Below are 13,983 nucleotides of genomic sequence, written 5' to 3' on the forward strand. Positions count from 1 at the left end.
GGATTTACTAAATGAAAATATTGTAGTTTTGACCTATTTATTTCAATAATGAATAACAAATGCAATCATCGGTATTTATTTTATATATTTTTTAATTGCAATTTTTTTTAAAAATAATGTTAATCTCCACGGGTGCCAAGCTGTGAATATGTGGGGGTCCACTGAACATGAAAGGTATAATTTAGTTTGGTTTAATATTCTCAGTATCAAAACTTGTCTAATCAAACCAAAATTTGCCTGAACTGTTTCTATGTTTTAGTTCCTTGAAGGACATGCACCAAGAAGTCCAATTTCTTGGAACTTTAGGTGGAAATGCGTGAATGAATTTCTAATATAAACAAAGAGTATAGCATGTACAAGAGCGCTGACTAAATGTGTGTGTGTGTCTATCGTGTCAATAAAGGAGGACATGAAATACAGGTGCATTTTTGTAAGGAAACTTTTATGTGTGCTTGGTGAGCGTCACTCATCATCGTCGTCGTCATCATGGTTAGACAGAAAAAAAGGCCTTTTGCAGTTTCCAGTACAGCAGATAAGGTTCCTTATTATTATTAAAGAGTACAAAAAAAATAAAATAAAGGGGGGGGGGGGGGGGGGGTCACAATTTCCAGAGCAAATTATTCTCCTGCCAGGTGGCAAAAAAGAAAGAAAAAGCGAGAAGAGAGGGAGAGAACCTTTTGGTCCTGGAGTCTCTCTATGTGCCCTCCCTTCACAAAAACAAAAAGTCTTCCATCAATTTAGACTTTTTATCCTCAAATCATCTCATTAATATTGCATAGATTATTTTTCATTTCCTTTTGGGTGATTTTTCTTTTTTGTTATTGAAGACAGGTGAGGATGGAGGGATTAGAGGAAGTGAAAAGAGTAAAAGAGAGAAGATGGTGCTGAGGACACACACAAGACCATTACCAGAGTAATCGTCCAAACCAGGAACAAACATGGCGACATTTTGTGTGGATTGGTTAAATGGATGACGCCAATTCTGATTGGGCGAAACTTTCTCTCTCTCTTTTTTTTTTTTTTTTAAACATTTTCTCACTCTGAAAAGAAAGAAAAATATTTACAGTGTCCTGACGGCACCCTCTACTTTGGGAAAGCAAGAAAGGGAAAAGAAATTGGTCACCTTATCCAGCAACAAAAGGGAATTGTGGGCAAATATGCAAATTCATTTGTGGTTGAACGACACCTCCTTAGATCTCACCCGACCGTGCCACCCGCCTCAGTATATAACTATAATCTAATACACAAACATCGGCAATCGTGTGAGAACTCTTCCCTTGTCGGAACCCTTTGACCCCCTCCCCAAATGATAATAAAATAAATTTCGCATAAGTATCAAGATTAGTTCCCCCCCCAAAAAAAAAAAAAAAAGGCAGAGGGTGAAGTTTACAAGCGCACCCCTTCCCCTCCCGTTCCCAAAACATCAAGGAAGGAAGTGAAACTACTAAGGAAAGCCCTTGGGGCATTTATTCCATAACATTGATATCCAGCTTAAGGTCCAAAGTACTAGTAAGCTCTTTTTCCTGACTACTAGACAATTGAATGCACTAGCAGAATGACTTGAGCGCACTAGTACTTGCAGAACAACTGTGTCTTACAGGTAGCATTTTCTAACTAGTACTAAACCATATGATGTATATCAAGGATATTGAATCAATGCTCAATCAACGTTCAAGGTCCATCAACTAGTGTGCTCTTTGTCCTGACGAGTAAGACAATAAGACCAACTAACGGCGCACTAGTAGAACTCCCTTCCACGACTGTATGACATTTCTGCACACCACTAGGATCACTTTTGCAGACTAGTGCAATAACGTGTTACTAATGAAGCAAAGCATCTACATCCTACGAGTGGAACTAGGTCGTAACTAGTAAAATTTGATAGTGTCACTAGTAGTACCAGTAGCACGCAACTGTCTACTAGTGCAATGTTTTGCCACACTACAAACATGTAGTGGTCCTACTAGTGTGCAGGAACATTATACGGTAGTGGGGGGGAGACGTTAAAAGTAAGACAGTTGCTCCACTAGCGCGCTGAATTGTCTTTCTAGTACATGGACTATAAGCTGGATATCAAAGCTTTTGAATAAATGCTCTAATGGCTTAACATAGTTTACTAGTAAGGTTGAATTGTGTACAAGTAGCTCCAAATTGGCACAAGTAGAGGAACATTTTTACTAGTTTGACAGTCATTGCACTAATGCACTGATTTGACTTACTAGTAAATGGACCTTAAGCTGGATATCAAGGATATCGAATAAATGCTTAAAGAGCTTCCCATAGTTTTCTAGTGAGGTTCAATTGCGTACTAGTAGGTCAAAATTGGCACTAGGAGAGGAAATTTTTTTTACTAGTAAGACAGATGTTCTACTAGTTTGCCCTAGTCATTCTACGAGTGCACTGAATTGTCTTAATAGTGCATACTCGTATATGGACCTTTTCATAAAGCTGTTAGAGCATTTATCCAATATCCTTCATATGCAGTTTAAAGTCATATTATCTAGGCCACAAGTGGCACTCGTAATGGTGAAAACATTACTGGTAAGACAGTCATTCTACTAGTGCGCTGAATTGTCTTTCTAGCAAAGAAAGTGTGCACTCGTACATGGATCTTAAGCTGGATAGCAAGTATATTGAATAAATGCTCAAACGACTTTTCATAGTTTACTAGTAATATTTAATTACATAATATTAGGCCAAAAGTGTTACTTGCAGTGGAAAAAAATATTACTAATAATTTCCAATATTACACAGTCGTTCCACTATAGTCTGCGCTGAATAGTCTTACTAGAGTAGAAGAGTATACTAGTACACGGACCTCAAGCTGGATATCAAGGATATCGAATAGACGTTTTTCCATAAACTACACTTCACTCGCCACGCTCAAACACTTTCAAACCGGCACACGTGGGGCACCTCAAGCTCGACTTACAACATGACTCCCCCCCATCCCCCTCATCCTCGTCCCTGTTCAGTCCGCCGCCCTTACAGGTCGCTCTCGCCGTACAGGGCGGTGGAGAAGGACATGTAGTCGAGCGCGCCGGGGATGGCGTCGGGCCCCGAGTAGGGTGCCATCCTGGCGATGCAGTACTCGGCCTGGTCGGGGGGCAGCTCCCGCCTCAGCTCGTCGGCGGTAATGAAGTTCTGACAGGAGCAGATAGAGTCGCGATTAAAGCAGAGAGCAGAACTGCACACCAGTTTTTGGAAATATGGGTGCACCTATGAGTCTTTGGAGGACCGCTGAAATGGATCAAATGACCAAAACTGGCCGGTTCAAACCAAAATGGCAGACCTCTTGTGCGTTTTCAGGCATGGGTTCTTGAGATTTGGTGGTGGATAGACATTTCTACCTAACTTCATGTGCAAATGGCTTCAAGGGCTGAATTTTCAAAAACTAAAATTTGTGTTTCTGGGGACTCATTAACTTTGCCACCAATGACCAAAACACACGTTTTCTCAGTTCAGCATTTTCCACCCATCTCGTGTACTTTCTTCAATTTGGTAGCAATCGGACAAGGAGGAGCTGGTCTTTGAAGGACCGCTGGAAAGCACCCAAATGGGCCTAAAACAGCCGCTTCCAACCAAAGTGGCAAATTTCCTGTTTGTTTTCGGGCATGGCTTCTAGAGAATTTATTTTTTTTAAATTACCCATGATAGATATGCCTTCCAAATGTTGCTGATGAAACTGTGCTGCTGCGATTGGCTGGCGACCAGTTCACAGCGTACTCCGCCTCCCCTTCCACGCGAAGATAGCTTGGATAGGCTCCAGCACGCCCGCGACCCGCATGAGGTTAAGTGGTATGGAAAATGGATGGATGGATGCACAGAAACTGGGCTGAAATTTCCCTAAATTATGAGCTTCTTTGGTGTTTTGGGGGAAGGCATCAAAATTTGCAGCTGCACTGCACCGGCATACAAAGACGAAAATCCACCTTTCTGGCAATTTAGTGTTGTCTATCTGTCGAGCATACGTGCTTCAAATTTGGGAGCAACTGGACAAAATCTCTAGGTCAAGTTCCTCAATGAATGAGCCCTGGAAGACTTTCTTTGTGGGTCTACTCATGATAGACATTCCTACCAAATTTCATTTTGCCAAGTCAAAACTGCCTTCGGCAGCAGAATTTTTTAAGAAACAATAAGGTGAAATATTACTAGTTTTACATTGCAATAAGATTTAGCAAAATTTTCCACCACTATCTGCCCAACATTTAAATGTCTGACAATTTATTTAGCATTGTCCCTCTCTCTAGTATACATATTTTTAATTTGACAGCAATTGGACAGTAATCAGTCTTGAAAGACCCCTGGAAATGGTCAAAATTACCCTAAAATGGCCGCTTCAAACCAAAATAGCAGACTTCCTGTGTCTTTTCAGGCAGGGCACCTTGAGTCTTTTTTGTGGGTCTACTCATGATAGACATGCTGACCAAATTTCACGTCGCTAAAGAAAATTGTCTTTAGGGGCTGAACTTTTTAACCTCACCTTATCTGCGGCCAGGATCTTGAAGGAGGCGATGACCTGGTCTGCCGTGTCTGTGTCTGTGGTCTCTCGGGACATGAAGTCGATGAAAGCCTGGAAGGTGACCGTGCCAGTGTTGTTGGGATCCACAATGCCCATGATGCGGGCAAACTCGGCGTCGCCCTGGTGGCCGACAAAATATAAAAGGTTAACCGCAAGACACTTAAACACAACATATATGCACACAGACGGAAACGTCTGGACCACAACATTGTAACACAACACACATGCAACATTCACTAGCTCATACAAGACAAATGCTCTCACTTTCACCGTGCTAGAAACAGAAAAAAAGACAAGTGAGAAAAGCCAGCAGGGTGCCTCCAGGTGAATACCTCCAATAAACACCACATTGAGCTATTAACATTTTTACACCAGCATATGAATCCTATTTGCATGTTTGTAAACTGGTATAGGTACATTTACTTGGTAAAAAATATTTGTACCTCATACCAACATTCTTACATCTGGTATGAATGAGTCTACACCTGTTGGGACATGTTTACACCTGCATTGACATGTCTGCACCTGGTATCAATATTTTCACAATTTCAATTCACCTGGTAAGAGTTTGTTTACAACTGGTATCAATGTATTGTGTTTACCCCTGTATCAAATATCGGATCTGCTATCTGTGAGTTTACACCAGTTATCAGCATATTTACTCCACTTGTTAACACTGAGTAACAACATGTTAACACCTTGGATTGACATGTCGTACACGTACATTTAGTATTGACATTAACAACTCCTATTTACATGTTTATACCTAGTATTGGTATGTTTACACTTTGTATCAACACAGTTTACACTTGGTATCGTTGCATGTACATCTGTTAATTGCATTTACAAGTCCTATTTACATGTTTACACCTGGGATTGGCACGTTTAAACATGGTTTTGTGCAATTTCACCTGGTATTGTTGCATTTATTCGTGGTGCAGGCGCATTCACACCCGGGATCGACGGGTTTACAACTGGTAGGGTTGGGTGTACATCTGGTATTAGCATTTACAACTATTTAGACATGTTTACACTTTGTATCGGCATGTTTACACCTAGTATTGTGCATTTACACCTTGTTTCAGTGCGTTTACACCCGGCATCAACTTGTGTATACTTGGTATCAAATTGTGTATACCTGGTATCAATGCATTTACACTTGGTATCAACACGTTTACAATTATCTACATTAGTAGACCTGGCATTGACATGTTTACACTGATTATCTATCGACTTATTACAATTCCTATTCACATGTACACTACTGGTATCTATGGGTCTATACCTGGTATCAGTATGTTTGCACTCCTATTAACATATTTACACCTGGTACAATGAAATAAGTACTTCTACTTTGGCACTTTAGTAATCCAAATAGCAAATTAACCACTGTTGGACCTGCAGACACCCTGAGAGAGGGTAGGGGGTGGGGGCTGAAGCAAGCATTGGCACCAGTACCAGGCTGTTTCCTGTAGAAATGAGCAGAGCCCGGTAATCCTCTGCCACCATTTGTCCCGAACGCTTCTGTGGGGGGCCAGCAGGGTGGGTAATTTATAGTACAGAAGCAATAGAAATGGTAAGATAGATGTAGAAGAAGAGGAAGGGGAAATTATGTGTTTGGAGGAAGCGAAGGAGGAGAAAAACATGAGATAAAAAGCACAATGAGTCAACAACATGACTGACAAGAGTGACACAAGACTACGCCTGTACAAAGCAACAGAGACTCCTGGTGGACATATGGGGACGTGACATTTCCAAGCCAGACGCCAGTAATCCTGAGGAGCCTTGGAAGCAGGAAAAACAACCAGGGACTGACCAGTTGGAAACTTTCTATTATTTTGATTTCTTTGGGCAAGATTTCTAGTGAGCATGTCTATGCTGTTTGCAGCAATTGTTTACATGGTTATAACTGTATCAGTGCATTTATACCTGTATCGAAGCGCTTACACTTTGTTGTAACGGAACATTTATAACCACATTGGCATTCTAACTTCTGGTATCAACAAGTATACACCTAGTATCTTCATGTTTACATCTGCTATCGGCAAGTTTATACCTGGTATAATTGGGTATACAGCTAGCAGACAGGAAACAACTATTTTTGCATTTTCAAACTCATAATATATATACACCTGGTATGAAGGTGTTTACACCTGGTATCTGCACATTCACATCAGGTAGCCACAGTTTAACACCTAGTATCAACGCATTTACACCTGGTATCAATGTACAATGGTGCCTTGAGATACGAGTGACCCGACGTACGACTTACGAGTCACCGACAGGTGGTGGCAGAAGACTACGCCATGTCCGGCAACCACATATTCACACCGATCTCCTTGGGACAATACATAAGGTACAGTGGTGTTGTGTACTCGCATTTCCCATGTTTTTTTCTTTTCTCTGTTTTCTCTCTCATTCATTGGTTGACTTTGCGACAACAAACCGATCCAGGGAAACTTTACTTTTTCCTCTTCAGAAAAAAAACAACAACAAAAAAAAAACATTGCCATTTAAAGATTAATCGCTGTTGGCCCATTTCCTGCACATTTCTTTTGATCAGTTTTTGTATTGCCTCACTCACGCTATCACCAGCAAGCGCTTTCTCAGTTTTGTTAGTCTAATACAGAACAAAACAACAACAAAGATACAGTGCCTACCTTAGTTGCTTTGTGTCACACACAGTCAATGACAGTTGCACAACGCACAGAAATTTCTGTTCATCTATGAAAAGTGCTTCCTAACACTATCTTTAGCAGTTTCCCTTTTTATCTTTGGTGCCAGTCTGATAGTTTATCCCTTTGATTACTTTGTTTAGAAAAAGTTCTGTGCGACAATGGCACAACTCTGTCAGTCTTTATTCATTATGTGCTGGCTGCTGGTTGCATCTGATTGGCTGAATGTGCATAAGCGGAACTTACACTTAAGAACGCCTCCGTGAAGAGCTATTTTGATGTGATTACGCCAACATGAACGATTCATTGTTTTAATTAAAGAGACACTACAATTCAATAAATACTGTAAATAGTATTTTTTAACAAAAACAAAATGGTTTCTGGGCTTTTTAGCTTTGTGATCGGATGATTGAGGATGTGGTGGCAGAACTCCCGCCTAGAACAGACTTCCGCTTTACGCTGCGGAGCAGACAACTAGTTAGTAATCGTCACGCAGTAGAAGCACAACATAGATCCTTCCATTCGTCTATACCAAAAGCGTTTGCAAATCGAACAAAATACGTAAATAAAGGTATGTTTTTCTATGAAAATTTTGTGCGTAACCTGAATTATTCGTAAACAGAGTCGTTCGATACCAGAGGTTCCACTGTATTTAGATATGGTATCTGCATGTTTACAACTCCTATTTACACCTGGTATCAGTGCGTTTACATTAGTATCAACACCTTTACACCTGCTTTCAACGTGTTTACACCTGGTATCAATGTGTTTACACCTGGTATCAATGTGTTTACACCGGGTATCTGCTTGCTTGCAACTTCTATTTACATCTGGTATCAAAGTTATGTCTTCATTTGGTAGTAAAAGTAAAAGGACATTCATCTGACTGGCAGTGATGTTTTCCTGCTGCAAGGTAGCCTCCCTCCGGACTCATTCCCCATTTTCCTGGTCCCTCCATCCGGTCCCGGGGTCCTACCTGCTTGTCGTTCTCCACGTCGTAGCCCAGACTGATCAAACAGGCCTTGAACTCTTCAGCCATGAGGGCCCCACTATGGTCCTGAGGCGAGCCAATGACAGCCAGTGACAGAGCGCCACATCACACACCAGAGCCCAACCAATTCGTGACCACGGAACGTAGGGATGGGCGGTGGGATGGACCATGCAGGAGGGATGACGGGATGGATGGGAGACAGACAAGGCTGATTGTTTAGACAAATGTCCACACAGAATCAAGTATTGTGTTTAAATGCTTGCTGGGATATAAGCTATCCATCTTTTCTTATTTTACCAAATATGGTCAATGCCTTTAAAAGGAATTTAGCAACAAGATGTCATGGGATAATGGAACAAACAACAGACGTGACAGAGTAATAACAGTGACACCCGGAGTGCATCGTTCACAATCAAGATGGACCCCTAGTGGTGATTCCTCAAACTTTGGTTGGCATACATTATCAATTCTAGGGTTGTGGAGAAAAAGAAAAAAAAAACTTAATTCAGCTAACTTGACCACAAAAATTGGTCGACACAAAAATGTCTGCCTCGAGGAAATAAAAATAATAAAAGAATATTTGCGCTGCCTGGACCCAATTTCTGTTGCCCAGAATCATTTGGCCACTGCCTATGTTTATCGTGCAAACGTTTGTTGCAGATGGACGCACTGTTGGACAAGTGAAAAACATTACCAAAAATGACAGAGAAGCGTTTGTGATATTTAAGACATTATTAGATGCTATTAAAATGCTTGATGTATGAGGTGAGCTGAATGGTAGTTAGTTTTGTTGTTGTTGTTTTTTAACCTAAAATGGTAATCGCTAGCCCACTAATGCTAACCATTTGGTAAAGGAAAATTAATTTTTTTTGTCTCAAATTCTGTACAGAGTTTCTGTTTCCATCCCACCGCCCCATGCACTCAGTACCAACATATGCAGCTTAAGGATAGAAGTCCAGAATAAAATGCATGTTACTAGTATTTATAAAAAAAAATAATAATAAATAAAAACTTTTTTTAAAAGAAAGGGTGGGGGGGATTAGTCGAGTAGTCAAGAAAATACATATAGGTTAATCGATTCTAAAAAAAGATTTGACAGTGACAGCCCTAATTAATCCAACCATAAAAAAACAACAAATTTCACACATCTCCAAAAGTGTGAAAATATTCATACTGAAACACTCTGTCCTTCTGAGTGACACCCCCAGCAATGAACAAGTGATACTCACTCGCTTGGCTCCCCTTTCAGCCCCTCCTATGGTCTGAACATGAGCATCTTTGAGCAACATTTCTCAACTGGGTGGATTATTACTATTGTACTAGGTGGCGATTATCATGAATAACTGGCGAGTCACATTATTCATGACACTTTCAGTCATGGAAAAAAAAACTGTGAGACCACCCTTGCTTCTTCATTTGTTCAATTTTAATGCCTGGTAAAACTAAAGGAGCATTTGCTTGAACAAATATTCAATAATTTTATGTACCGCTTATCCTCAACTAGGGCCGCGGACATGCTGGAGCCTATCCCAGCTGACTCTGGGCGAGAGGCGGGGTACACCATGAACTGGTCGCCAGCCAATCGCAGGGGACATATAAACAACCATTCGCACCTACGGGCAAATTAGAGTCTTCAATTAACCTACCATGCAATGTTTTGGGAATGTGGGAGGAAACCAGAGTACCCGGAGAAAACCCACACAGGCACGGGGAGAAAATACAAACTCCACACAAGCGAGGCCGGATTTGAACCCGGCTCTTCAGAACTGAGGCAGACGTGCTAACCAGTAGTTCACCGTGCCGCCTGGACAAATATAATGATAACAAAAAAAAAAATAACTCATAAGAGTTTCATTTAAGAGCGGCTATCAATAAATTTTCCATGGTGTTCTTGATAATAACCAAAATCATATAAGAATACAATTAAGCTTAAGCATGTCAAATGGGACAAAGTATTATGGAAGCAGCAGCATTTATGTTGTGTTCATTGTATTCTTCAGGTAATATACCTTAAGAGGTACTAGGCATTGAAATGAACAAGAAATTGAAGAAACAATAGTGATCAAATAATTTTTTCCATGACTGTACATTGCGTGACAAGAATGTTCCGTGGAACTTTTTTGACTGGATTGCTTCTAGTCGTCATGTATTTTTCTATTGTGTAAGGTGGCGGTTATCAGGAATAACTGGCAGAGGAGAAATCGCTTTAATTAAATGACAAGAAATTGTGCATGTGTTTGTGGATTATCTCTACTTGTGCTGTTTATTTTGTATGATGCAAGGTGGCCATTTATGACACCAATAAAGATACAAACTGATTTTGGGAGATGTTAAGCCCAAAAGGTGTAGTAAAAATAATGATGCTGCAAGGCCTGAGTTTGCATGCCTGACCTTGTCAAAGTGGTTGAAGGAGGCACGGTACTCGTACAGCTCCTCCTGGCTGATGCCCTTGGCATCGCGTGTCAGGATCTGGTTCTCAATCTCGTTGATGGTCCTGGCGATTGTGGTGAGCAGCTGCTCCCAGCCCACGCGGATGTGCTGCAGGGGGAAATGCATGTTAATAAACGTCTTACAGAATAACTGACCCACATGAGGTTGTGTTACTACCTCCATGGAGTAGGGCGTGTACGTGTTGTCAAAGATGAGGGCCTCCTGGATGAGCTTATGAACGCCCTCCAACTGGTCAATGTTGGGCTTGTAGTCCACAATGCTGCGCTCATACTCCTTCAGGTTGGTCAGCTGGTCCTCCAGAGTGCCTATCATCTCAATGGATATCGTGCCAATTTCCTGTCCACGCAACATTTCCATTGATTACTAGGCTTTACACGATCAGGATTTTTGAGGCCGATCACAGTTTAAAAAACCGAGAACCGATTACCGATCCAATCACAAGATTGAGCAAGGTGTCTATTTAAATGACTTTTTCATTTACTATACATACTTGTGTACTGTATATTGAGTATCTTCAAAAGTATTCTCTCGTCCATTGATTCCCAACCAGTGTGCCGTCGCACATTAGTGTGCCATGAGCGATCTTCAGGTGTGCCGTGGGAAATTATTAAATTTTACTTAACTGCTCAAAAACATTATTCATTTACAAGAAATAAGATATCTTTGTTCCTCTATTTATGCCAGTGAGGCATAGTGACAGACAGACAAATGAATGGTCTTCTATTAGATGGCAGGAAGTACATACAGTAATTATGGTGTATCTACTTTTTGTGACATTTTTGTTTGTTGGTGTGCCGTGAGATATGTGACTTCGCTCCATAAAGGTCGGAAATCAATGTTCTAGTCAGGTCATGTATTCTTATCAGTCAGGCCAAACCAACTTCACAACATGACAGAAATAGTGAGTGCTAACTTACTGTAATTGAATTACTTTATTGTTTACTTACTACTTCACACACCGAAACTTTAGAACATGATTCGACATAACGCCGGCATGTTTACGTGCAACCTTTAGTGCTAGCACTTGCTTGCTAGACGACATAACGTTTTGTTGCCTGCTTGCGAGCCGTATCTTATTAAAAGTACATGAACATACCTCAAGCAATCCTTAAATGAACATAATCTCCCAAGCACCGGTGACCACACCACACGTTTTTCCCCATTTTGTTCTTGTAATACGCGCGTAGCGATGTTGTCACCATGGTAACGAATGAATCCGGTCACGTTTGAGTTGACAAGATAAAGCCCCGTGATCAAAAAAGATGGGATGCGAAGATTTTACTGCAGTAGTCTGACATAGTGCAATCGTGAAAGACCAAATTTGTCTTATAGTCTGATTCAGGCAATACGTGTTGTCTGTCTCAGACGTGTTGTCTGTCCCACACTGCAGACATGTTTAAAAAAAACACACAAAAAAAAAACTATTGGCTGTCAGATATTTACAGCACTACGTCAAAAGACACACACGGCTAAAAATAATCTAGCTATTGGATTCAAATATACAGCACACAATGGCGACATTGAATAAATGTCTTTGGCGGTGGCGATCAAGGATGTCATTGATCGGATCGGCGAATTATGACATTAAAGCCGATCAGCATAAAAGGCTAATTATCGGCAGATACCGATCCAGCCGATCAGATCGGTGTAAAGTCTATTGATTACACTGGGAAATGGTATCTGGCAATCATTAGAGCTTATGAGCTACTACATAACAGTACCTCCATTTTGTTTTGTATCCAGGGTCCCACCACGTTGGCTTGCTCGGCAAAGTTGCGTCTCAGTTTGTCATTGGACTGCTGCTTGCGAAGCTCCTCCTGCAGAGCCCGATCACGCTGAGGTACCAGCTTCTGTGCCTGCAAACACACACATCTTAATTAACCCTTGTGCATTACTTCTTTATAGTCATCATCTTGACATGGTATTAATGATGACAAAATACCTCTATTTACATGTCTACACCAGGTTTACAGCCGGTAGCAATGCCTATTTACAGCCCATATAAAGTAAATGGGTATCAAAACGTTTACTACTCTTCTATACAAGCAGGGTTTGCGCTGCCCATTCGCCACCTCACCAAAGGCTAATTTAAACAGGATGTGGTGAAGCAAATATTGCCCACGTTCGCCTCGCTGGCGATAAAAGTTAAAGTGAGCACCCTCATTCTGCTGTGCGTGAACAGTGTTAGTGGTTTAGTTCCCCCGCTTTGTAAAATGCTTCAACCAGCCGCCTAGCCGTTGTTGGCTAAGCAGTCAGGCTTACGGGGTTTCCCAGATGCGGGGAGTGTCGCATCGGGGAAGAAAAGATCCAATGCCGCTTGGCGCCGAATTGAAGCATGCATATTTATTACCACGACGTACGTTTGAAGTGACGATGGTCAATGTGTCCTACAATTCACATTAGTTGTCACACCTAGCTAGTTGCCTTCATCATCAATGCACGAGCCGCTAATCCACTTTGGTTGTCATGCCGGGTGGTGGTGGGGCTGGCTCAAACCAGGGCGTAGCTAGCTACTCATTTGGGGGCATAAGGCAAACATAGCCACAGCCTCCTCCCACTCACCCCTTATGTAATTTAGACCACTTTGTCCTGGTTTGGAAATCTGTTACAATTATCTGAAAACTAAAGTTAATCTACTAATATTTACCACCAAAGATTTAGAATATTGCCTATCTTTAACTAAAAAGTTTTAATTCGAGAAAATTCGATATAAAGGCCTTAAGAGCCTCCTTGAGGATTATCATATAACAAGTGAATCATCTCAACACTTTTACTTTAATTGATAACATTAATTAACATTTAATATGGTTTACCATTTGAACTGCTTTTATACACATCTCTGTGATGAAAAGTGTCACTCTCCACTTTATCTCTATACTTGGGTGACACTTACCGCAGTGCTACTGCTATTGACAAGAGCATCATTATACCGTATTACATTTGTTCAAGACAGGAAGTTAAATCAGTAAGTCAATATTCTACTGTAATGGAAGGTTTTTCTTTTTACATTTCAATAGTAAAATAAAGATTTGTTTTTCATATCAATTCATCATAACATTTAGTGCTGGCCTATAGGAAAGAGTCGTTTATTTGTTGGCTCTAGTGTTGTGTTGGTCATATTATAGAATAATTCATTTCTTGTGTTTAGTGAATAATGCTGAAGCTAAACTTCCTCCCGAAAAATGTAATGGTAAATCGCAATTACAATATTTGTTTAAAAGAAACAAACAAACAAAAAAAGCTACTCCTGATTGATGACTAGGTAGTTTTAATTGGGCCCATATCGTTAAAGCTTATTGGCTTAGTTCCCAGTGACGAGGACTGGCGAAGTCTGTCTAAAGGTT

The 13,983-nt window shown here is 40.8% G+C and overlaps 1 protein-coding gene across 5 annotated transcripts in view; it reads right to left on the minus strand.

The window, feature by feature from the left end:
- Positions 1-423: 423 nt before the first annotated feature.
- Positions 424-13,983, minus strand: part of LOC133405378 (alpha-actinin-4) — a 90,856-nt gene continuing 77,296 nt past the window's right edge. For 3 of the 5 annotated variants that reach the window (XM_061682256.1, XM_061682255.1, XM_061682257.1), the window contains 6 exons: positions 12,361-12,495; positions 10,796-10,975; positions 10,580-10,726; positions 8,174-8,254; positions 4,484-4,642; positions 424-3,144 (listed from right to left, as the gene is read on the minus strand). In XM_061682256.1, coding sequence (XP_061538240.1) covers positions 2,986-3,144; positions 4,484-4,642; positions 8,174-8,254; positions 10,580-10,726; positions 10,796-10,975; positions 12,361-12,495 — 861 coding nt within the window. In that variant the 3' untranslated portion in view covers positions 424-2,985. Of the gene's footprint in view, positions 3,145-4,483; positions 4,643-5,980; positions 6,047-8,173; positions 8,255-10,579; positions 10,727-10,795; positions 10,976-12,360; positions 12,496-13,983 lie in introns of all 5 variants that reach the window. The other 2 variants (XM_061682258.1, XM_061682259.1) reach the window with 1 other exon arrangement.

Source organism: Phycodurus eques, chromosome 7, assembly GCF_024500275.1.
Source record: "Phycodurus eques isolate BA_2022a chromosome 7, UOR_Pequ_1.1, whole genome shotgun sequence".
NCBI classification, from domain to species: Eukaryota; Metazoa; Chordata; class Actinopteri; order Syngnathiformes; family Syngnathidae; genus Phycodurus; species Phycodurus eques.